The sequence below is a fragment of the Glossina fuscipes genome, unplaced genomic scaffold (assembly GCF_014805625.2).
Source record: "Glossina fuscipes isolate IAEA_lab_2018 unplaced genomic scaffold, Yale_Gfus_2 59, whole genome shotgun sequence".
In the NCBI taxonomy this organism is placed as follows: Eukaryota; Metazoa; Arthropoda; class Insecta; order Diptera; family Glossinidae; genus Glossina; species Glossina fuscipes.
Genome location: NW_023998431.1, coordinates 6,461,434 through 6,484,584, shown reverse-complemented (window position 1 = coordinate 6,484,584; position 23,151 = coordinate 6,461,434). Strand labels below are relative to the sequence as shown.

General features: G+C 33.1%; 2 protein-coding genes across 2 annotated transcripts in view; one reads left to right on the top strand and one right to left on the bottom strand.

Moving 5' to 3' along the window:
* Positions 1–23,151, bottom strand: part of LOC119637478 (E3 ubiquitin-protein ligase highwire) — a 78,038-nt gene that overhangs the window by 25,035 nt on the left and 29,852 nt on the right. The gene's annotated exons all lie outside the window — the stretch shown is intronic.
* On the top strand, positions 2,744–22,551 carry LOC119637479. The gene is made up of 7 exons (XM_038033504.1): positions 2,744–4,236; positions 18,995–19,259; positions 19,325–19,467; positions 19,546–19,731; positions 19,796–19,899; positions 19,992–21,172; positions 21,514–22,551. The coding sequence occupies exons 1-7, from the start codon at positions 3,739–3,741 to the stop codon at positions 21,711–21,713; spliced, it is 2,577 nt and encodes an 858-aa protein (XP_037889432.1). The 5' UTR covers positions 2,744–3,738; the 3' UTR covers positions 21,714–22,551.

The window sequence follows — 23,151 nt, the reverse complement described above, 5'->3', positions numbered from 1 at the left end:
TATTGGTATAAAGGGTGTCAGTCTGCAAAAATCGGTGTGCTCCTTCTCTGGGATTAGACGTGTTAACTGTGGTACATCCAAAGAGTCTATTTTGGGGGCCATTTTGTTCAGTATCACCATTGCTGAACTTGATACTTGTTGCCAAAATTCATTTCTACGCAAATGACGCACATGGGGACTGATTCAACGAATTAACGGCGATTTGTGTCGCATCTCGCATTGATCCATTGTTAATAATTTAAAAGTAAACTGAGATAAAACGAAAGCCACCGTGATATCATCCAATTTTTATGATTCTGACTCTGTACCTAACATTATAATGGGTGATTGATATTATCGAGCAGGTTGCCAATCTTGTTTGTACATTTAACTCACGTTTGAGTGCTGACGATCATATCAATCTTACGTTCGTGCGAGTACATAACGTTGCAAGGGAATTGCGTTTATCCCCTTCGTACGTTCCAACTCAAGCTAAGTTGAGATTAGTTAAATGTCTTATTGTGCCACTTATATCGTACGGAGCCAACATATATGGCCCAAGCGTTAAGTTACAATTGTTTGTCAATAAATGTGGCAGACATCTTTTCAATAAGCGCAAATACGAGAGAATATCGCGGTTTTCGTCAAAGATTTTAGATTATGATTTTTCATCGTTTCTTAATGTGCCAAATGCGATCTTCATTCAGAAGCTCATTTATACTTTTGCGCCAAGTTATCTGTTTGAGAAAAACCGGTTCGTCCGACTAAGACTATTTTTTATCAACGCTAAAAAGTTATGCAACTCTCTACCACTTAAGATCATAGCATTTGTTAGTGTGTATAGGTTCCGAGCAGCAGTGAGGAAATTTTATATTTCTTAGTGTACCTAGTAATTATTTAATTTTGTTTAATTTCTTTTTCACTGTATAATGGTTAGAGTTACTCTATTTCGAATCTTTGCTAATTGTTTGTACTGAAAGGACTACAAGGTCGTCTTACTGGTAAAATAAATCTATTTTTATCTTAATTAGTCTAAATTGATAAGCTATTCGATTATAATTAATTAATGATTAATCCTTGTTTAATAATAAACTTAAATTTAAATCCAAACGTCAGGTCAGTTTTTTTTTTAGATAAATATTCATCGCCGTCCCCCCAATACCAATTTCATCATGTGGATAACTTTTATTCTGAGACGAAACAGTATGGATTGCATCTCTGTGATTCTCCTTAGAAAATGGATTAATATGATCTAACGAAGAAAGTAAACTCGGAAAGGTTTTATTAACAACACGACAAGTATCAATAAACCTTGAACTGAACATTTATAATTGATCCAAACCAAGTTGTCCAAACTGATGCAAATGAATGTTGCCAATAATATGTATGCGATATTAATATTTTTCGCATATGGTATAATGTGTGCATTATGTTACTTGCTTCTACACCGGAATATGAACTACTGCTATTAAAATTCCGACTTAAGAGATGTCGGTGTACACGAACTACTTGCTAGATAAATAATACCCTAATAAAGTTATAAAATTGAATAAAGTGACAGCGAGCTTAATTAGTCAAGATCGAGATGAAACAACAAGCTGCGCAATGAACTGAAGCTTCGTTCAGCTTCTTTTAGAGTGAATGTCCATATCACTATAATTGTTCTCGCATATACAATAAAAAAACTAAAACTCGAATTTAGGTAACAGCGGATGCGCCGCTTTATGGTAGTGAAAATTGTACTTCTGAATAACTGTATTAGTTATGCTGGAAAGTACGAATCATGGAGCAAGTAAGGAATGGACAACCGGAAATAGTCGACATTATTATCGAAATAATTTCTGAAAATTGCATTTAGTATAGAACCCGCGTATACTTGTTCGCCAATGTTTGGCAGAAAAATAATAAGGGCAAGGAGAGCCTTCGCCCCATTTTTCCTTTGGTTTACGACACTCAGAAAATGTCCACATAGATGCCACAATATACTATCTCTCCGGCTTCTACTATTGGCACCCTCCCTATTACGACGATTAAGATGGGAAGCAGAAATTCAGCAAAGCTCGGAAATGATTCGCTTACCAAACTCCGCCAATACATGCGCTATTGCGACTAATAGCTCACAGATGATATTGATCTACAATCCAATATAATTATTTTTTAGATTAACTAACGGGTCCTCGTTCCATGCATAAAAAGATGTTCTACAATACATTATATACGCATTAGTTTGATAAAGTGGGTATTAAAGTTTCGCCCGTAAGCGAGTATATCTTTCTTGTTTGTTTTAAATTGAAATTTTTTTGTGAATTAAATGTTATCTCTAGGGTGTTACTCTTTATTAAAGAATGTTTTCATTATTAAGTGTTAAGCTAGATTTTTTCAATAAAAATACGCAGTGTTGTCATTACCATTGACAAAAAACAAACGGAAAAACAACCTGTCTAAAAAGCTGAGAGAATGCTGCGAGACAAGAGATTAAAAATATAACATAGTGTGCAATTCAACACAAACTCAGTTGAGAACAATGACCGTAACGATATTTTAATAGATTACTTCGTAAAATTGAGAGTAAAATTCTATTTGTGAGAATAAAATTTACTTTCCTGTAACATTTCTCATGAATGCCCCCGAGTGCCTTTTCGACTTTGTTGAGAATAAAATTCAAGCGCAGCTAATTCGAGCCGTTTGTTCCGTTCGTTTCATTTACTTTTTTCGTCGTCGTCATTTCGTCGAGTCGAGCAAACCATGTAAAAGTGAGCAGTGCGCGCAGTTTTTTTTTAAATTAATTTTAAGTGAATATATTCAATGATATCGAGAAGAAAGGGCAAAGAAAGCAAAATTTCGAAATAAACAAAATTCTTGCGTAAATTATTCTTATAAAATTAAACTGAAGCGAAAAAAATTATTGCGCTATATAGGCGTACTATGAACCGAGTTTAGACATTTATGGAATGTGAAACTATGTTAAAAATAAGCAAACAAAAATTAAACGCATAAATATTGTTTAAATAATGAGCGAATTTTATAAATTTTTTGTTGCATGGGTTTAGTGTAAACAAAACAGAAAGTAATATAATATCATATAAATTAAAATAAAATAACTGAATAAAAAAAATTACATAAAGTTGCTGTTTACTCTTCGGAAAAGGAGCGTTACTTTAAATTTGTTACAAATGTTAATAGTGGCAGCGATCACAAAGCGTTTAGTGAAATGATGGGCTGTGATAGTTATAGTGATAGGACTGAATTAATGAAATTGATCTGTCGGTCACAAAAATGTTTTAAAAATAGAAAATATTCAGTCTGCATACACCATAGTTATGAAAATTTATCGAAATACAAAACAACTGAAACCTATGAAAAACTCACTTTTTAAAAGAGAAAGCATTAAGAGAAGGAGCAAAATATAATCGTTATATTATATATATATATAAAAAATTTCAAAAGAGCAATGAAAAAATGAAAATAATATCTTATTAAATATTTGTAAGCAATAATTTGAATTGAAAGTCAGCGCCAATCGGTCAGTGTGCAATTAAATTTAATATCGAATAATGAAAATAATGAATAAATATCAACATATGAAACGTTTTCAAAGAACGCAATCACTGATAAATAATTGCTAGCTCACGGATAACCGGTAACTGCAAGCGAGAAAAAGCGTTAATGTTATAATTTCACCACATTACTAAATCGTATGTATGCACGTACGCATGCACATGCTGAGTTGTATATATACACGTATATATGTAATATAAAATGCTCCGTCCTTACTACCAGCCGCATCTATGTATTATAATAAAAATTATGAAGAAAATTGCCTTAAAAGATCTAATATTAGCAGTAATAATACTGTTAAGTATTTTGGCGACGATGCCGACATATGCAAGCTGTGATAACCAAAGCATTTCTAAAGGGTCAATTCAAGCAAAATTGGCTCTGAATGGCAACGACAAACTGTTGCAACGTTTTACACGAAACCTTAAGGATAACAACTACTCATCGTCCAGCTTTAATAAAACGGAACTTATAAACACAACGGGTTATATGGCTTCCTATGGATTGCGTACTAAACATAAGTCACAAAAATTTTTGCCAAAACAACGAAAGACTCCTACTGGTTCGGGTATCAACGATTTAACAAGTTTCAATCTAATTACGGAATCACGTAATGATATTTGCAACGATCATTGTAGCTGTAAACGTGGAGGAAACGCTTTTGTCACCATTAATTGTGATTTTCAAAAGAATCCCAAGGTAAGTCCAAAGCTCCAACTATCCATAATAAGTAAGTAAGCAAGCGCTTTTAGGGCAGAAATATAATTTGTAAAGATTTTATTTTTTTTATTTATTTTTTTTTGCTCATATATTTATTTTCTAATATCTTTTCTTTGACGGAATGAGTTCCCATTTAAATCTCCCGAAAAGAAACTTGAATAATGAACCTAAATTGTATGGTTCCTTCTCAATCAGTGTTCTTTGGTGGTAATTACATATGTAAACGAACGTATGTGCACATGTATGTGCGTGAGTATGTGCACTCCACGCAAGTTCGTCTTCGTAACTCAAAAGTCAATTGAAAATTCAACACAAAGCGGATGCTGACACAAACCAAAAAGAAAAAACACTAACTTTATATGTATATATATTTATATAAATATATTTATATAATATCTTACGCCAATATGTACATTACGCACCACACCGCAGTAAATGTGAAAAACAATAACAACGACGCGATATTTTACAAAGAGTATAATGCTCTTTAGTCATTATTAGGCAAAGATTTTCTCGTATAAATTACTCATATAGTAAAAACAAAAAAGACAGCGAAAAACTTGAAAAAATAAAAAAAAAGGCAGACAAAAATAATGATAAAAACATACATAGTCAAAAAAAAAAAAATACGGATAAGTCGAACATTTAATGCCCCTTTCCTTTTACAAAGATTGTAGAGAAACTCTTTCGAAAATTTTGTGGCCTAGAATATGAAAGATCAGGTTATCTGTTGTTTTCCAAAAGTATAAGATTTCCAAACATTCAAATTAGTATCGGAAACTATTTTACCTGACAATTTGTCTGGTACAATTGGCTATCAAACGAATATTTTGCATACCCATTACTTAAAGCAAATTGAGATTCACGGGGCAGTTTTATTCTTTTATTTTTATGCATACAATTTTATGGTAATTGTGTACGAGAGATAATGTCATTTAAACACCCGCTTTTGCGATCTCAATAAGTACATTTTTCCCCCGCATTTGATGATTTGTCTAAATTCACGATAATGAAATGAATAAATCTTCCCAGGCGAACCGACTAAAGAGAAATGTAAGCCTTCCCAAAGAAAATCATGTATCATTGCAAGCTTTTTATTCAACTGTGTTTATATCAACAAGTCGATTGAAGGTAATTCTAAACCGAATATTACGGCCTGAATGCCACTTGCAACAGGTTATAAGTTATTGATAAAAATATTTAAAAAACTTGATGCAGGCCACGATATACGAAAAAGTATAGATGACACATTTCGGATTTCTGCCACCAATGTAACTCTTTCAACAACGAAAAATAAGAGTACGGTCGCATTGGCTTAGAACTTCACATTAATTAAAAAATAGTGTAGAGGTATTCAATAGTATCTCTGATGTGTATATTTGCAGACGAATCGGTTAGCTATTAGTCCCAGACTCAGAGTTAAAATTTGTTAAATGTTAAAATTTTTAATTATGGCAGAAGCGTTTGTGGACGGATTACGTCCATTCTTAACCCGATCAAAAAGGCACGCCTAAGTTCACTCACAGTCTAACACCATCGTCACGTATACGTATATATATTTATATCTTTTGTAGTTTCTAAAGTACATTTCTGTGTTTATTTCACAAGGAAGAGCAAATCTAATGCGCATACACCTTTCAATGGAAGATACCGAAACTATATTTGTTTTTTTGTTTTATTTTGTTATACTTTAGAGAAAATGTTTCAGCAAACCTACAAATACATAACTATTTATACTTTATATCTGTATTCCCTTCAACAAAGGAAAAAGTATTGTAAACTAACAAATTGTTGTTGTTGTCGCCATTACAAGTTACGCGCTACTTCGTGATATTTTTTATTAAAAAAAACAAAAAAAAGAGAAAATGCGCATACACACAATTGTATATGCATACAAGAAGTATATGCTTGACGAGAACAACGCTGCTGTCGCCGACAACAACGTCTAAACAAACTAACAAACGAACTCGCGATCATGATCATGATATAAGTCAGTTTTACTTGAAGCCAAGAAATAAAAACATAAAGAAGAGAGTCACCAAGAGTCAACCCCACAAATGCCGTACATCTTTGTAACTCGCTAAAGCATATGCGAACATATGTGTGCACTGGCTAGCAGGTTTATGCGTGCATATACGTGCATCCAGCGTATATACAATAATATAAAATAATACTACTTTTTGCGAAACATCCAATAATTTTCAGTGTGTACGTCCATCTGTTTAACCGTCACACTGACTTGTTTATAAGGAGAAAATATTGAAGTGTTTGTTTGGAGAAAAATGCATATGCACGCAAGTATGTGTACGCAGTCGTTCATTTATACTCTGGACATACGTTTAAATAATTTGTTTAAATAATGTTTTTGTTGTTTATCTTAGTTTTTAAATAGAATTTAACATTTTTTTCCTACTATTTAACGACAAGGAAGCACGAATTTTATTACTTGTATGTATTGGTGAACAGAACACGATTTTAGAAGTATTTTGATTTCTGACAAATTTTATATGGGTTGAACTCCCATTATTTATGTTACGGTCCGCGTATATTTTTCTGACCCCATTGTAGACGCGGTTACGTTCAGTTTGAATCTAGTAAGGTCTCTGTGTTTTTATGGTTTTAGACTTGCTTTTTTCTAACTCCACAACAACAAAATTTGGATAGCATTTGTATTTTGGTGATTCTGTAACGTTCAATAATGCATCTTCTTTGTGTCGAATATCATCTATATATTTTCAAGAGCGATTTATATACTCCTACTTACTTAGCCCGCTTATTACCATACTCTACATCAGTCATCAAGTGCCGGGACATACACATCCATATAATTATTGAGAAAATCTCAAATGATAGCTGTCGTGTCCTTTCGATCATATGTTTAGGTCATTAGTTGAAGTAGTTTCAGTGACGCTACATTTCTTTTTCTATTTTTCAAAACAATGGAAAATCAAAATTACGTGTGTTGATTGAACGTTGCTTCTTAACGGGAGAATTTTATGGGTCAATCTTCCCCATAAAAATGTGTTGTGGCGAGTTTTCTACGAGGAAAATAAAAATTTGTAAACGGTTTGCTAATCTTAAAAAAACCAAACAGATATAGACGACACGGAAGTCGTTACATCAAAATATGCCGAAAAAATCCAGAAAATTATTCCTACCCCAAATTGTCACCGCATTTCTTGACAGTGCAATGTAGACATCAACTATTATTGACTCGAGGCCGTATTTGGAACTGTTTATAAAAGGGTCCTTTTCATGCGGTATACGAGAATTTACATAATATTGCAACTACCTCACTTCTTGCGCTCCTGAATCACTGAGCGTTGAAAGCAGTGCGGAATAATCAAAACTGCAACGACTGAGCGACAAAGAATTGTTGACAAATCGCCCTATAAAACGGATATTGAAATGTTGACGAAACGTCAGACCACTCTTGAAAGGTAGCTACGCGGACAAAGTACAACACATTATCGCCGCTATGAATTTGGAAATTATTGTACTAATTAAAAGTCCAATGCACTGTTCATATGAACAACAATATAATAAAATAAACGTCTTTATTATTTTGTTTTCGGCCTTTTTTTTTAATCTGAAGAGTACACTTGAGGTAGTTTTATAAATGGCTATGCAAGTATGTACTTTTCCATTTACTTGTCATTAATACCCGTATTGTTTAATTGGCTTTTCAAAAAAATATGCGTGAGAGTCTACTTCTCTTGATAGATTAACAAGGATCGACTTTTTTTTATGACGTAAAATCTCAAGCAATTTTTGGTTATGTATGCTATACTAGTGAAAGAAAATGCTAACTCTTGTACAAGTTTATCGCATGATTGCGCTCAATTTCGTAACGATATATGCTATATGTTGTAGGTTATTGATGAAAAATATGCTTAAATTTCCGATTTTTTTTTTCTTTTTTTATTTATACATCAAGAAAGGCATGAAACGGGGAGGTTACCACGAAGACGCATTAACGTATAGATAGACAAAAGGAGTTGTAGAAGAAGAGATATTGGTATGAACGGACGAGTAGGCGGCATGGCGGCAAAGCGGAAGCACGAACAGACATAAAGATTCACAAAAAGGCTACTACACGTGAACGTGTATAGATAATCAGACCGATGAAAAAATATGAACACAGAGCGTAGTACCGCAACCCTACTGCAATCAAAAACAAATTGTGTTGTAATGCAAGCTTCTTAGCATAAAGTCAAACTTCTTATATCTATCACCGAAGGATGAGTGATATATTCATATCGCCTAAAAATTTACAAAAAAAACTTGGAAGCCACTTAAACTTTTCAAAGGATACGCCTACAACGCTACACGTCTATGCGACATAGAGCATAAAAATGGGTAAGGGTATGAAAAATTCTGTCACGACCGGATATAATTTCCTTATGTGTTCTTATTTATTTCCGGAAATTATTGACCGGCGCATTAAATTGTGATGGCCACGAACTTTTGTCAAGTATATTTCGTACGTACGTAGTTTTGTAGAAGAACAAACTTCGCACTTACATTGGCAAGAACAGGTATCTTTTCTTAGTTTCGCATTTACATGCGTGCAATGCTGGAATTTAATTCGTCGAAGTGAATTTTAACTACATTTGAGTACATCTCTTAATGTCCTTATATGACTTTATCTGCCTTTTCACTTGCTTTTCATATCACTGTAAAGTGATCTTTGCAATTTTCTGCATGAGCAATCTAAATATAATGAAATTATGAGCACGAGCCCGAATATACATAACCGCTGTATATGTAATTCTGTGAATATGAGCCAAACAAAACAAACAAAATTCTTCGCATCAAATTGAGTTAAAGGATCGTCCTGCTTTCAAGCAGAAATTGGTTGTTACGATACTTTTATGAAACTTGGTTTCTGCACGGACAAGGAATCTTCCTCAAGCGCCTTATTTTTTTTAACACGTACACCTAAGTAGGGTATCGGCTTAAACGTCCTCGAATATTATACTTTTATTATCTCTCCACTCCATTCGAAAAAATTGCCTGAAAATTCTTTTTTTATGATTTTACAGTGGCTCCCCATTCAAATATATTAGAATACATTTATAACTCAAATGAAATCTGATGGTCTGAAAACCTATGAAAACCCATCAAGAAAGAGAGAAAAGCAAATATCATCAACTTTCTCAACAAGTTAGTCAAGGAGTTATCATATCTTATTTGCCAAGTAACTCATCGTATTTAATATATATATGAACAGTAGTTAAGCAATCCAATGACTAGCACAAAATGATAAAAACTAAATCATCTTAAAATTTTATTGCATTTGTTTTTTAATAATCATTACAGTCATTTACTACAACATTTAATTATTATACTTAATAAGTCAATCAATTGAATATATTCAATTAATTTACAGTTATCTGTATATATTCTAAAAAAGAAACAACAATAGACAGCAAGCATAAAGTCAGCTAAAATCGGTCACGTTTTTTGTCGTTATTAAACAACAAAAAACAATACACTTAATCATCTAAATCGAACAAAATCGCGAGTTGCCTTAGTGTAACATCTCGAATACGGTCAGTACACTATTGCACCTACCTAAATAAGAAGAACGACATCTTAATTTCGATTTAATAGCGCCGCTGTGAGGGATGTGTTATGGAAGAACTGCTTTACCACACGCACGATAACTCTTTCGGACATCGTACGTGGTGAGACACTCTCTCTCTGTATCAATGAACTTCTACCACCACTTTGCCTGAAACTTAACTCTTACTCAAATTCAAGACCCCGCAACAAGGATTTTCTCTAAGTAAATCTTACAACCAATGATAGCGCTATGGCCTCGTATGGTATTTATACATTCCTGAACAGGTTCAATGAAGTATTATCTTTGTCCAACATCTTTATATACCTCTTATTATATCTCAATTTTTTTTTTTGTTAAATTTACTGTAGTTAGTTTTCTTATGGACTAAACTGTAGTATTATTAGAATAACATTTAAGTGAAATTTAGAACACATGCAGAATTATAACCTCCACAAATTTAAGTAAGCTGATATGATTTTGTGGCCTTCTTACAATAATCTTTTCACTACACACTTTATTTATTGTTATAGTGATATTTTGTAATAACCATCTTACTAGGTTGTAACTCATATCCCAATGCTGCTACGCTCGCATCTAGGGCCAATTGCCAGCAACGAATTTTTGCCGAAATGCCTCAAGTATTACGGTCTTAATCTTAATTTTGCACATCTGAACTGCCTTCTAATAGGTCTACGGTACTCGCGTTGAGCTTGGTCAGCTTCTTGAGGGTAATATTTCTGATATTTTTGCCATAAGTGAAACTTGGCTAAAGGACTATGTTTCTGGCACTCATTGTAGATTTTCTAGGCTACACTTTATCTATAAATGATCAATCAGTGTCTTGAGGCGGGTTTTCGAGTCACGAAGGAGGGAATCTATGAATCTCCTTTCGTTGAACTGAGTGTTAAGAATAATAAATTACTGGTTAGTGTTGCATGCATAGTGACGCACAGTGACCTGCTTGCCATGTATGCCAGTATTGTAATAACTGGAGATTTTAGTTGCGATTTATTTCACCCGGGTAAAGTCTTTAACGTATACGTCATGTGCTCCAGAAATTGTCTCTGTTACAGGCGTAATTGTTCACCGACTCCTTGTACTGTTCAGCAACAATGCAATTCATTTCTTATTCATAAACTGAGAATCACGCCTCTGTATAATATTATCAAACTGTTGCCCCTGGTTTCTCGCATCACACGTTAATCTCGTTGTGGCTTTCTGTCAACATTCTTGGTTGAACTTATCGTTAGGCATTCGCTCCTCATGACGCATATTAATTATTGTCTTTTCTGGATTCCCAAGCTATAACTTCGTATTGTTCAAAGTATTGTTAACCGTATAACACGTTGTGTTCACATCGCCAAACTTAAGGACCATATCTCCTCTTTCGTTTATGCTTTCTTTCCCGATTATCTAAAATTCAGCTTGCTCATCTGTCTCTACAAAATTGTTCAATCTCGATTCCCAAGCTTTTTAATAGAACGACTGCAGTTCTCTAGATCGAATAGAAACCGTTCCATACATTAACAACATGTTTTGCTAACTCATCAGCTGGACCATCTTTTACTGCGCGTGTGATAATGAGCAAAAACCGACCAACTTTTGCTTAGATAGGCTTTGTTGCGTTCAGTTTACGCTTTACTGCGGCTATTGCGTTGACCAATTTGACCCATTGTTATTAGCAACCTGCGTGCAGACTCTTCCAAAGTTTCTGCCAAATTTGAAGTCGATATCCTCATTTTTGCGACCAGAAAAATGTCTACTACAAGCACCCTGCAGACAGACAAACGTAGTTTCATCGATACAGAAATTCACACTGATCAAGAAAATATATATTTTACTGAATCTCGGAAGCTTACTCACATTATGACTATTATTAAAGAGTATGCTCCCATTCTTCTCTCTCTCCCTCTCTCTCTCTCTCTCTCTCTCTATCTCTCTCTCTCTCTCTCTCTCTCTCTCTGGGTGTTGTATATCAAAATACTTATTTGCCGACCTTATATATATATATATATTAAACAATATTCAGTTGCTTTTATGTTCCTCTTCGGGCCCAGCAAGCTCAGTCTTGCTAACTCTTCATATTTTTATAGCATATATACGGCTGAGGTATATATACGTTACCCCTTTCTTTCACGGAAATCTTACTCTTGCATTTCACATTAATAAGGTAAAAATCTTCTGCGGCAGTCCATAAAAATTGTCATTAATTTCTTTTGAATATAAATAGATATGGCAACGATTATCGCCACTGTTGCTTTGCCAAGAATGATCCATGAAATCATATTGATATTAAACACTGGTGCTTTCTGGTGCTTTTTTTTTTTTTTTGAAGTTTTTTTTAGTTTTTAAATAGAAAACTTTTTGTAACCGGAAACGCTTTCGAGTATGGCCAACAGAAACAAAACAGAAAGAACCCGAACTAAAGGTATAAAAAAAATTTGTGTGGATATTTAGGCAGAATAACACACGCAACACATATTACACGCACGAAATAATTAAGTATAAATTATCGTTTCACTTTTAAAGGTATTTATGGGCAGACTAAAGCGTGCCAGCTTAAGATGACAACATTTTTTAAAACTAAACAACTTTTTATTTGCTCCTCTTGGAATATTGTGGGTATATGTCGTATAAACATATATAAAATAAAAAATGTTCTTGAACATTTTTTAAATAGATGAAATTCTATCTCTACAGAAAGAAAGGCTTCTAACTTCCTCCCCTTGTAAGATTATTATGTACGCAGCAAAAATCCTGAGAAAATTATAATATAATTAATATATTAATATATATATATAATTATATAATTAATATATAATTAATATATATATATATATATAGAATTGGAGTTCTGCATCGGTTGACATAACCGTTTGCTGTCCATCTTCTCTCTCTCTCTCTCTCTCTCTCTCTCTTCATCGTCTTCACTATTTTTTTTTTCTTATCCTGTCAATTAAAAGACATAGCCACAACATACTACTATTCAGTCATTCTACGAATTTAGATTATATCCCTTCAGACGAGTTCTCACATTACACACATTTATTATCTGACAAATTCCCGACACACTCACTTGCTTCGAACTACTGACGTTAATATCAATATCGGCAGAAATTTCGCCTATTATTAGAGCAGATACGACAAACAAGAAGGTGTATGTATTGCGTGCTGATATACATCACATTCTGTTGAAACGTCAAAGAAATTGTTAGAGGGCATTCGAGAAGTTTCGAATCCTACATAACGAGCTGTCCGTGAATCTATTTGTTTTGTTACTTATCATAGAATTAGTTAAGTAGCAAAGAGGAAGTTAAAAATTTAAAACTTAATACAAGCATATTTAAACAAATCCGCAAAAAGTTCACAAGTAAACATAGCTTGATGTACTTGCTAACACGCTTACATTTAACAAAAAATTATTTGGAACTATTTGGTTATGTGCGCTGAAAATTTATCTTAACATGAACATCCGTTTTACCTCATTTGTTTAGATTTTTATTTGAATTAATTCATAAATTAACAAAATTTATTTACATACGTGATTTATAAATTCATAAAGTGTTAACGAGCAAAACACATTTAAAGTTTTATTAGTGGAAAATTCGTATTCCTTGAAATCAAACAATCAGCACGCAAGCATGCGTATTAAGTTATTCGCTTCGATCCTATGTCACTGTACGCATATATTTATTGTATGTGCATTTAAAACTGTATATGTACTTACATCCTTTATTCTTTCGAGTAGTCTTCACTGAGTGATTTTGCAATTGTATTTTCCCACAGTCGATCAGTACGCGACGAAAATAAGTACAAAGTGTAAAAGTCACGCGTGATGATTGAAATTCCTAACAAAACATCACGTACTTTAAAGTTAAACACACTTTCTCTGCTTTTGTTTTTCTTTCTTTTGTTTCTCCTCTCTCCCTCCCTCTTTCTCTCTCTCTCTCTCTCTCTCTCTCTCTCTCTCTCTCTCTCTCTCTCTCTCTCTCCCCCACTTTATCTTTCTCCTTTAAGAAACGCTGAGGTTAAAGAATTTTCAGTTTCATTGATTTATTCTCCTTGTAGTATACCCATGAGCGATCAGAAAAGAAAAGACAATGTGTAGTACATTAAATGAAAAATAAACCAAAATGCCTCTGATGAATAATATCACGTTCTAAAGCGTTTTGAAAGACATTTATTATATCGTTACTCGCAGACGAGAGAAGAATTACTAGTAAATTGATTCTGAATACCGCTCAATGCAATGCATTGATCATCAGGGGTTAAACATTAAATCTACATATACATATATATATATATATATATTATAGAGAGAAATTCATAAACTAGCAATAAGAATAAGTAAGAAGAGCAACGAATAAGTTTTATAAGCAGAGGTACACATCTTCGCACAAAGTGTAAGAGAAGAAGAGCAACGAACAAGTTTTATAAGCAGAGGTACACAACTTCGCACAAAGTGTAAGCGTAAGTACTTGCGAGTTAGTTTTAGTTCAGAAATTGTGTTTGCTAGAGGGAGTATTTGCGAAGAGTACCCAGCCAAATAAACACTAAACGTACCGATAATTCATTTGTTAGTTTATTTATTCAAAAAAAGTTGAAAACGCTACACTAGGTTACGGCCACCATAAAGTACCGTACGCCAAACTATTGGTATTATTATGACGAATGCTCAAAACAAGGCGCTATATTGGAAATAATCAAAAACATGGTCCGATCCGAAACATTTTAATAATATTCGTCCTTGGGTCACAATCCATGGGTTGAGCACAAGAAAACCAGATCGAGAGAAAAGTTTAAATCGATTCAGAAAGTGATCCTAAAACAATTGGTATAATAGAAGGTGGGTCTATCTCAATTTCTTCTCGGTATTGCGTATATCCAAACAAACTTAAACTTAATAAACTTGTGTACCACAAATGGTGTAGGGCATAGCAATCAAATAACGCAGAAATATTTACCAAACGTTTGTCTTTCAAATAACAATTTCGATGTTCCGACATTTATTCATGTATTATTATTATTATTGTTATTAATTTCGCCACAGAAATAAATTCTAAGGCTAAGGCTCTTAAATCACTAGCATCTTAGGCTATCGGCTTTTATTCATGTAAAAACATATAACACAATCATGGATTGACGTTCTTCCACGTATAGAATATCCTTCTGTGAGTGCGGTCATAGAAATACCCGATTCGACTAATTAACAATGGTTGTTTGAAAGTGTGTATTAATTATTAAGTCGAAATTACCAACTTATGCAGCTTAAATATGAAATTCGAAGGATAAGTTCATTCTTTAACAGAAGGTTGTGAAGATAAATTCGAATTTAACTAGTAAAGACACCTACCATTTCTGTTAACATATCTCTGTTAACAACTTAACGAGCTCATGTTAAATACTTAGAATTGAGATATAGTTGGTTTGCAAGCCTAATCCGTCCGTATTAAAAAAAAGATAACATTGGACATTTCATGAATCTATATAAAACTACCTTTCAAGCAAACTAAACAAATTCAAATTCTGCTTATGGAAACTATTTTTAACGGTATTTGAAATTTGGTATGTTAGCGAAAAATGCATATGAAAAAACACCCAAATTTGACACTCTGGTGCGGCCAAACTAGAAAATGTCACCTATATTCACCTATATCACGTGAAACTATATGAAAATACCTATCGAATGAGCAAAAAAAATTCACACTTTGCTTTCAGGAACTATTTTTGCCGATTTTTTGAAATTATACAACTAACAAGATAACGCGTGTCGCATTAACAGAAAAAAACAAATTTAACTTCTTAACAGTTTGAAATTCGTTTTTTTCTGTACATGACGTACACGTTGCATTGCTCTTGCATAGATCAAAATGCTTTGGTGTTTTTTTCCTGATATGTACATAACATATGTATGTATACGAGTGAGCATATATTATGTATGCATAGAGAGGGAAAAGAGAGAGAGTATAGATATATTGCATATACACAGCTCATGGAAACGCAACAATGTACAGAGTACACCACGTGAGACGTAAGAAAATGTTATATGTAACAAAATTTACAATTATAAAGAAATATATTTGTAACATTTTTTTTGTTACTGAAAAACAGAAGCGCTTTACTCTACATTGATTAATTTGTTTACTGTAATTATATTATAATTACTTTGGGCACAATATCACGGATAAATTTGTAATGTTATTGATCATTATTTGTAAGACCAATAATTCTGTTAATTGTTGCTTGACTTGGCGTCACATTGTATCAAACGTTTGCAAAGTAACGGGATTAAGAATCCGTTCATATGCGCTAGATACATCTATAAATATATATTACGCCAAAACGAACGAGAGGTATATATATAAAAACAAACATGTTATCAAATATATATGATTTGTTTTTGTTACATCATTTATGTGTTATTAAAGAATGCAGGTTTATTCCATAAAAGTTTTAATTTTTATATTCTCATTTATATATGACATTTCATGTAGGCGTACATAAATTTTTCTAAATGAATTGAAAACTTTATAAGCATCCTCTATTATTTTCAAGGATCACATCTTTAGAAAAAATTGTTAAATAAATTAAATTCAGTAAAGTCAACTGCGAAAGAATTTAATTTCGTTTTTAACAAACTGGACTTCGTTTATTCTTATTAGTTACGTACAAGCAATACTCCTCCTGTAGAAAAGACCAAACTCTTTGGTAATATACATATATAACATATGCATGAAAAAATCGATAGGTATTTTCATATAGATTCACGTGATATAGGTGAATATAGGCGACATTTTCTAGTTTGCCCGCACTAGAGTGTCAAAGTTGGGTGTTCTCCCATAGCTATGTTATGGTAACGTACCAAATTTCAAAAAATCGGCAAAAATAGTTCCTGAAAGCAAAGTGTGAATTTTTTTTGCTTAATCGATAGATATTTTCATATAGATTCACGTGATATAGGTGAATATAGGCGACATTTTCTAGTTTGGCCGCACCAGAGTGTCAAATTTGTGTGTTTTTTCATATGCATTTTTCGCTAACATACCAAATTTCAAATACCGTTAAAAATAGTTTCCATAAGCAGAATTTGAATTTGTTTAGTTTGTTTCAAAGGTGGTTTTATATGGATTCAGGAAATGTCCACAAAAAAATTTCCTTTTTTTTAATATGGACGGATTAGGCTTTCAAACCAACTATATCTCAATTGTAATTATTTAACATGAGCTCTGTTAAGTCGTTACCAGAGCTATGTTAACAGAAATGGTAGGTGTCTTTACTAGTTAAATTCGAATTTATCTTCACAGCCTTGTTTAACAGTTATATAAAATTTTCTAACAAGTTGGCCAATGATTAGATTTAGTGGGCTAAGCAATTCAAAGCCGAGGTAAATTGTACTTTGTGGGAGTCTATTTCTTCGTTAACAATGACAAAACAGTTGGGTTGCATATTTTAAGCGACATAGTATCAGCTTTTATTCAAGTTTTATTACAAACAGGGTATCAAAGCAATCGAACATCGAATCAAATTAAAGGTAACTGTGTTGAGAAATAAAAACATTTTTCTTAAATCTTTTGTACTTCCTGCCCGGTCAGACTCTTCTGCAACTACCTCATACGTTATAGCAAATCACTAGAACGCTTTAACGTTTAGCACTCGGATACTTTTATTCTCCTTTGTCCTTTTTGTGCATTCAATGCATTTTTTACTTCGCCCTCTATATGTAAGCACTTGCGTTCATCTGCAGTGTTAAAACCATCACAAATATCATTCATCAAAGTGAATTTCATATAATTCTTTTTCAAATGGAAGGAATCCTACAGAAAATTATTATCTTGCAGATGAAAAGTTGTTTGATGGAAAGCAGAAGTGTACCATGCAATAGTTTCACATATGTGTACCATGCATAATTTCACATATAAATCCTCACAATTACAATATTGATGTACAAGTTCTTCAAGTGTTCAAATGACTTCTTGAGGGAGTTAAGTTCGAATTGTATACATACAGCCCTAAAAAGATAAACAAGAATGAAGTAAACGTAGGATAACAAACTGAATATATAATCTATTATAATAAAATTCGTAAAATGAACACGACGAGCTCTCAGCGCTTACGCAAAAAGTTTTACCTATAAGTTTAAAACGATTCATTTCCTCCCATGCGACTTTTAGCGTCAGTATCAGTATATGGAGACCGTATAGTAATATTTATGAATTGTGCGAAACAAACACAATTAAAGTAACGAAATTCTTATACCAATATGTGATTACATTACTGCTTCACCAGACAACATTTATGTTATCTTTCCAAAAAAATTCCAAATGTGAGGTTAGGCGAATTTTATGCGAATCCAAAATCATGTACAACATATTTATTCTTGATGGGAATGGCCATCTTAATAAATTTAATTAATTTAGCATACCCGCAAGTAAGTTAATTTACACAAAAATGAAACAAATTAAATTTTCATATTTTATAACAATGGGTGGGGCGCCTTCCTTCCTTCTTCTTAAATTAAAACACAAAAATTGACATTAGAAAAAAGCGTATTCTTGCTTAAAAACATAGCCACATTTAACAAAAAAAAAAAATATATATATATATATATATATATATATATATTCAGACGCAACATACAAAGGATCATAAATATTGCTCGCAATTCTTATAAATGTGTAATTTCAAATTTCATATATAGCGTTGTACATTTTATCGTACATATATATATATATCTGATAGCCCCTATACGTGTGAGCGTGATTATGAACAAGAAGGATCGAAGGTAGAGAGGGAAAGATGAAATCAGTTCACAGATTTTCGCTTTTCGTATCTACCTTTACCCGCATATGTTGCTAAATTTCTGCGCAATGGATGTAAATGAGATGTGCGGTGCAAATTCCATAATTTATGTAGTATTTAAAATTTTTGTACGTTTCGCCACAAGTCATGGATATACTGACAACGTTTCTCACCTAAAACATAATTATATTCGACTCCGATGAGTCCAATTGCCGAACACGTTTGACGGAATATAATTAATATAATATATTTAATATAATATCTTTCTGGTTTGCACCCAAAAATTCTAAAATTTTAAAAAATTTTTGCATATATATATAAAGTTACTCTACTTAATAAATTCATTTCCAATTTCTGAATTTTCTATAGTTAAGTTCGGTTTTCGACAAATCATTTAAAGTGCCACTAGACGCTACTGTGATCTTCATTAAACTGGAACGGAATACACAGTTTCGTTTGGATCGTGGTTTCTTTATCAACAACACTGTTAATAGTATAACTGTCGAAGGCCAGTATGCAGATGGTGAACAAATTGAAGTAAACACTGAAGCGTTTCGCGACAATAATGGACCGTATCCTGAAATTAATTTTAACAATGTATACACAGTGATTATCCGAACAAAGGCATTCTCGGGTGAGTTTAATAACGACACTCATTAAAAATTCGCTAGACGTAATTGATTGAGATTGAACCTTTAGGAAATTGTAAATTAACGGTGCGCAACAGCAACGACCTAATATTATATGCAGATGCATTCGAGAATGCTAAAATCAATGGTTTATTCGTGGGCATTAGGGATTTGCGTATAGGAGAGAAGGCCTTTAATTCAGCCCAAGCTAAGGTACGTTGATTTTGTAAGGAAGAGTCATTTCGTGATAATTCATTTATTCATTTTTTAATGCATTTTTTTTTTTAACAGCTACGTATCGAATCTTCAAACATTGATAATATTTATCGTTTTGAGGCATCTTTGCGTGAGATACGTTTTGTAAATTGCACAATCGGCACAATTAATGCCGGCACTTTTGATGTTATTAAAATCAATTCGATTGTATTTGAAAGTTGTCGCATTGATGTTATTAAAGCCAGAGCTATAACAGAAAAGGTAAACTATTGCTTATATTTATAGTTGAATACCGATTAATTAACAATTTTATAAACTAATTAAGCTTTTCAGTGACCACGTCTCGATAATGGATGCAAGTATTGGTTTTATCGAAAGTGAAGCCATTTACGGTAGTGGCATTACGGAACTAATATTAGCTAACAATAGGTAATAGAAATGAGCTGTGTGTCTTTTACAAATGTGCATTAATTCGTTCTCAATTTCTTTTTTATATTTATTGTACGTGTGCACGTGAACAGAATCGACACAATTCACGAAAACGCCATTTACGTCACATCCATAAATGCCACTATAATAAATAATAATATCAAGCACCTGGGCAACAATTGGTTGCGAGTTAAAGGCTGGTCAAACATAGTCCTGGAAAAAAATCAATTTGGCGTTTTCGGCGGTATAGTATTGGAGGCTGACGCGCAACCAGTTAATTGCCGTTTCAATCGTAATTCTTTAACGCAACCATTATCCGGCAGCCTAAATATTACAAATCCTTATTGCATACTTCGTGAAATATCAATAAATGCACCGTGTCGCTGCAATTTAGATTGGCTTGATCGTTTGTCCGCTCGTGATTTAAGGTCAGAAATCTATTGTACAATCGATGATAAATTAGGTAACTGTTTTAATTCGTCGACGTTCAACACACTTAAATATATAAATGAAGTGTGCGACGAGAGTAAAACTGTTTTAGATTGCGTGGCGAACAAAAATTTGAAAAAAATCGATGGACATTTTTTTACCCCCGAAGAGCTTGAACAACGAAACAATCGCTTACCTGAATTAATTTTAATTCTGGTTGGCAGCCTGTTCATATTATTACTTATTAGCGCAATAGTTATTATTCTGATTTGCCATTTCAAGAGAACACCTTGCGCAAAACCTCAGACCTCTAGTGGCATTCAAGCGAGAACTCATTTGCATGAATTCAGCCGTGAAGAACGCCTAGTAATTGATCAATCACTTCAATTAATACAGAAAAAGTACCCGGAAATATACAAAAAAATCAATGAGCGCGCCCAACGTATGATGACACAAAATCTGAATGAAACAAAATGCGTTAAATTCACTAGTGAAATAGTCAATTTATTGAATAAGGTTCAAAATTCTGGCAGTGATTTTATAGCTTTTAATCGTATACTAACCGAACATTTGCAGTCACCGCTGCCCAATGCCCCACCGGCCGATCAAACAGCCATTTACACTGAGCCTGGCTTAATGGGTATTGAGAGAGATTTTTATTCCACCGATAGTTTTTCTCGATTAGAGCAAAGTAATGAATCATCTATTCCCGAAGCAGGAGCCGAGCCTATATATGCAGAACCAAATTGTGCCCAACAACCGCTATTACGCAATGAATATGCTTCGCCGGCTGATAGGCAACCACCTACAATTGATTTATATACAGAACCGATAAATGAAACAGGTAATTTGCATTAGTAAACAACAGCTTCTGGTTCGAAGAATCCGACCTCATTGCTGCAAAAATACGCTAAACAAATAACTTTACAGGTTCTCATATTAATCCACCTTATGCTGTTGTCACTACCTTGCCTTATAAAACGTATTGTTCCCGTAGACCAACTCAATATGCTATTCCTAAACGCAATCACCCAGCGCTTTCACAGCAAATACAACAACAGCAACAGAGATTACCTAATCCTAAAGCTACAGATAATTTGCCTGACGTTTTGTCACAAAGACCATTAACAAATGTGCAAAAAATCGCTCAAGATTTACAAATTAAAACGAATTTCAATCCCACAGCTAAACCCAAAAACATGCATTTAGTAATGCCACCCTCATACACTACGCCCGATGTCCGGCATAAACATCCCATTAAAAATGAATTTGAATTGGATATGCGAGGAGCAACAGCTCTACCACCCGATTCGGGATCCAGTCATTCGGGTGGCAGCAATGAAACTGTTAAGATTGACGATGTTATTGAATATGCCGACGCCTAAGACGACTTTCAATATCATTATAAAGAATATTTTAAACAAGGGCTTGTGATTAATATATGGTTACATTAGATTTAATTATATACATGTTTTTATTTTTTAACAAAATTATTTAAGTCTACAACACGATTTGCATAATTAATGCAAACTAAAATCTATTAAATATTGTATTTTTTAGTGCTTTCAAACACATGAACAATCCTAAACGCATACGTGATTCTATAGTTATTCATATATATGTATATATATATATATATATATATATACAACAATTTATACATATTATTTTTATACCCATCAATGAAGGATGAGGGGTGAAAAGGGAGATCTAAATCGATTTAAGCAAGCACATCTGTTCGACTGTGTCATGTTTGTTGCAAACCTTCTCCTGGAAGCGGAAATGAAGCTAACGACTTCAAATTTGTCAGAAACATTAGAAGTTCTTGCACGCAGGTTGGTATTGAAAATACGCCAAATTGGTTGAAGAACACGCCCACGGTACCACGTAAACTGAGAACACCATTTCAAAAGGAATGAAAAATTGGCTATTTGCTCATTACTCATAAACTCTAGCAAACAAATGTACAAAAATTTAAGGACGTATTCTATTGCCGATGCTATGGCACCTGCACTAAAGTGAAAAAATTTACCACGCCTGGCCAATATTATGGTATATGAAAATGTAATTATTTTTTCAATACTTTTATAACAAGCTTCAAAAGCTCCATAAAGTGTATAAACTCTTGGCCGGCTTCGAATGTATCTAGGCATGTCCGCCTGTCCGTCTGTCTGTTTGCGCAGCTTTATAGTAGTTATAGTAAACATTCTCCTTTTTGCGAAAATGAAGATATCGCCTACAAATTTGCAAGCAAATTTGTAATTGATCTAAAATTTTCAAAGGACACGCCTACTACGTCCACATGCCTCTACAACAAAAACTTTTATTTTGAAAATAGAAGAAATGAAAAAGCATGAGAATTTTGTTTTTTTACTTCTTTTGCCTTTTTTTTAGGGGTAAACGGTGATGGGTATAAAAGATTCGGTCCCGACTGAATTTAATTTTCTTTTTATATATGTGCATATATGTAAGATGTGGCAAAAGTAACAAAAAAAAAAAAAAAAAAAAAAAAAACTCAAGAACAAGAAGAACTATAATAGAACTTCATAATATTTATTGTATTAAGAGAAACGTATTCAAAACTCGAAAAAAATAAATCAGTGAAACTCAAAAGGAAAAATTTTCTTGAAAGAAACCCGCAATATTCATATAATAAACAGTAAATTTAATTAATTCTTAGCGGATGACAATTCATTTCATTGCAACAAGCGTCGAAATTTTCTCAAATAACTTCATCAATATTAATAGCGTTCGAAACATGTATGAAAGAAATGCCATGAGACAAATTTAAAATTTTCAGCATTTATTATAACTGTACCCTAA

What these genes read in the sequence shown, in the direction of transcription:
- LOC119637479 (XM_038033504.1), top strand. Translation starts at nt 3,739, where the DNA reads ATGCTCCGTCCTTACTACCAGCCGCATCTATGTATTATAATAAAAATT. An exon ending in CCGAACAAAGGCATTCTCGG is followed by an intron (nt 19,260 to 19,324) that starts GTGAGTTTAATA and finishes TTGAACCTTTAG; the next exon opens with GAAATTGTAAATTAACGGTG. An exon ending in CTAATATTAGCTAACAATAG is followed by an intron (nt 19,900 to 19,991) that starts GTAATAGAAATG and finishes GCACGTGAACAG; the next exon opens with AATCGACACAATTCACGAAA.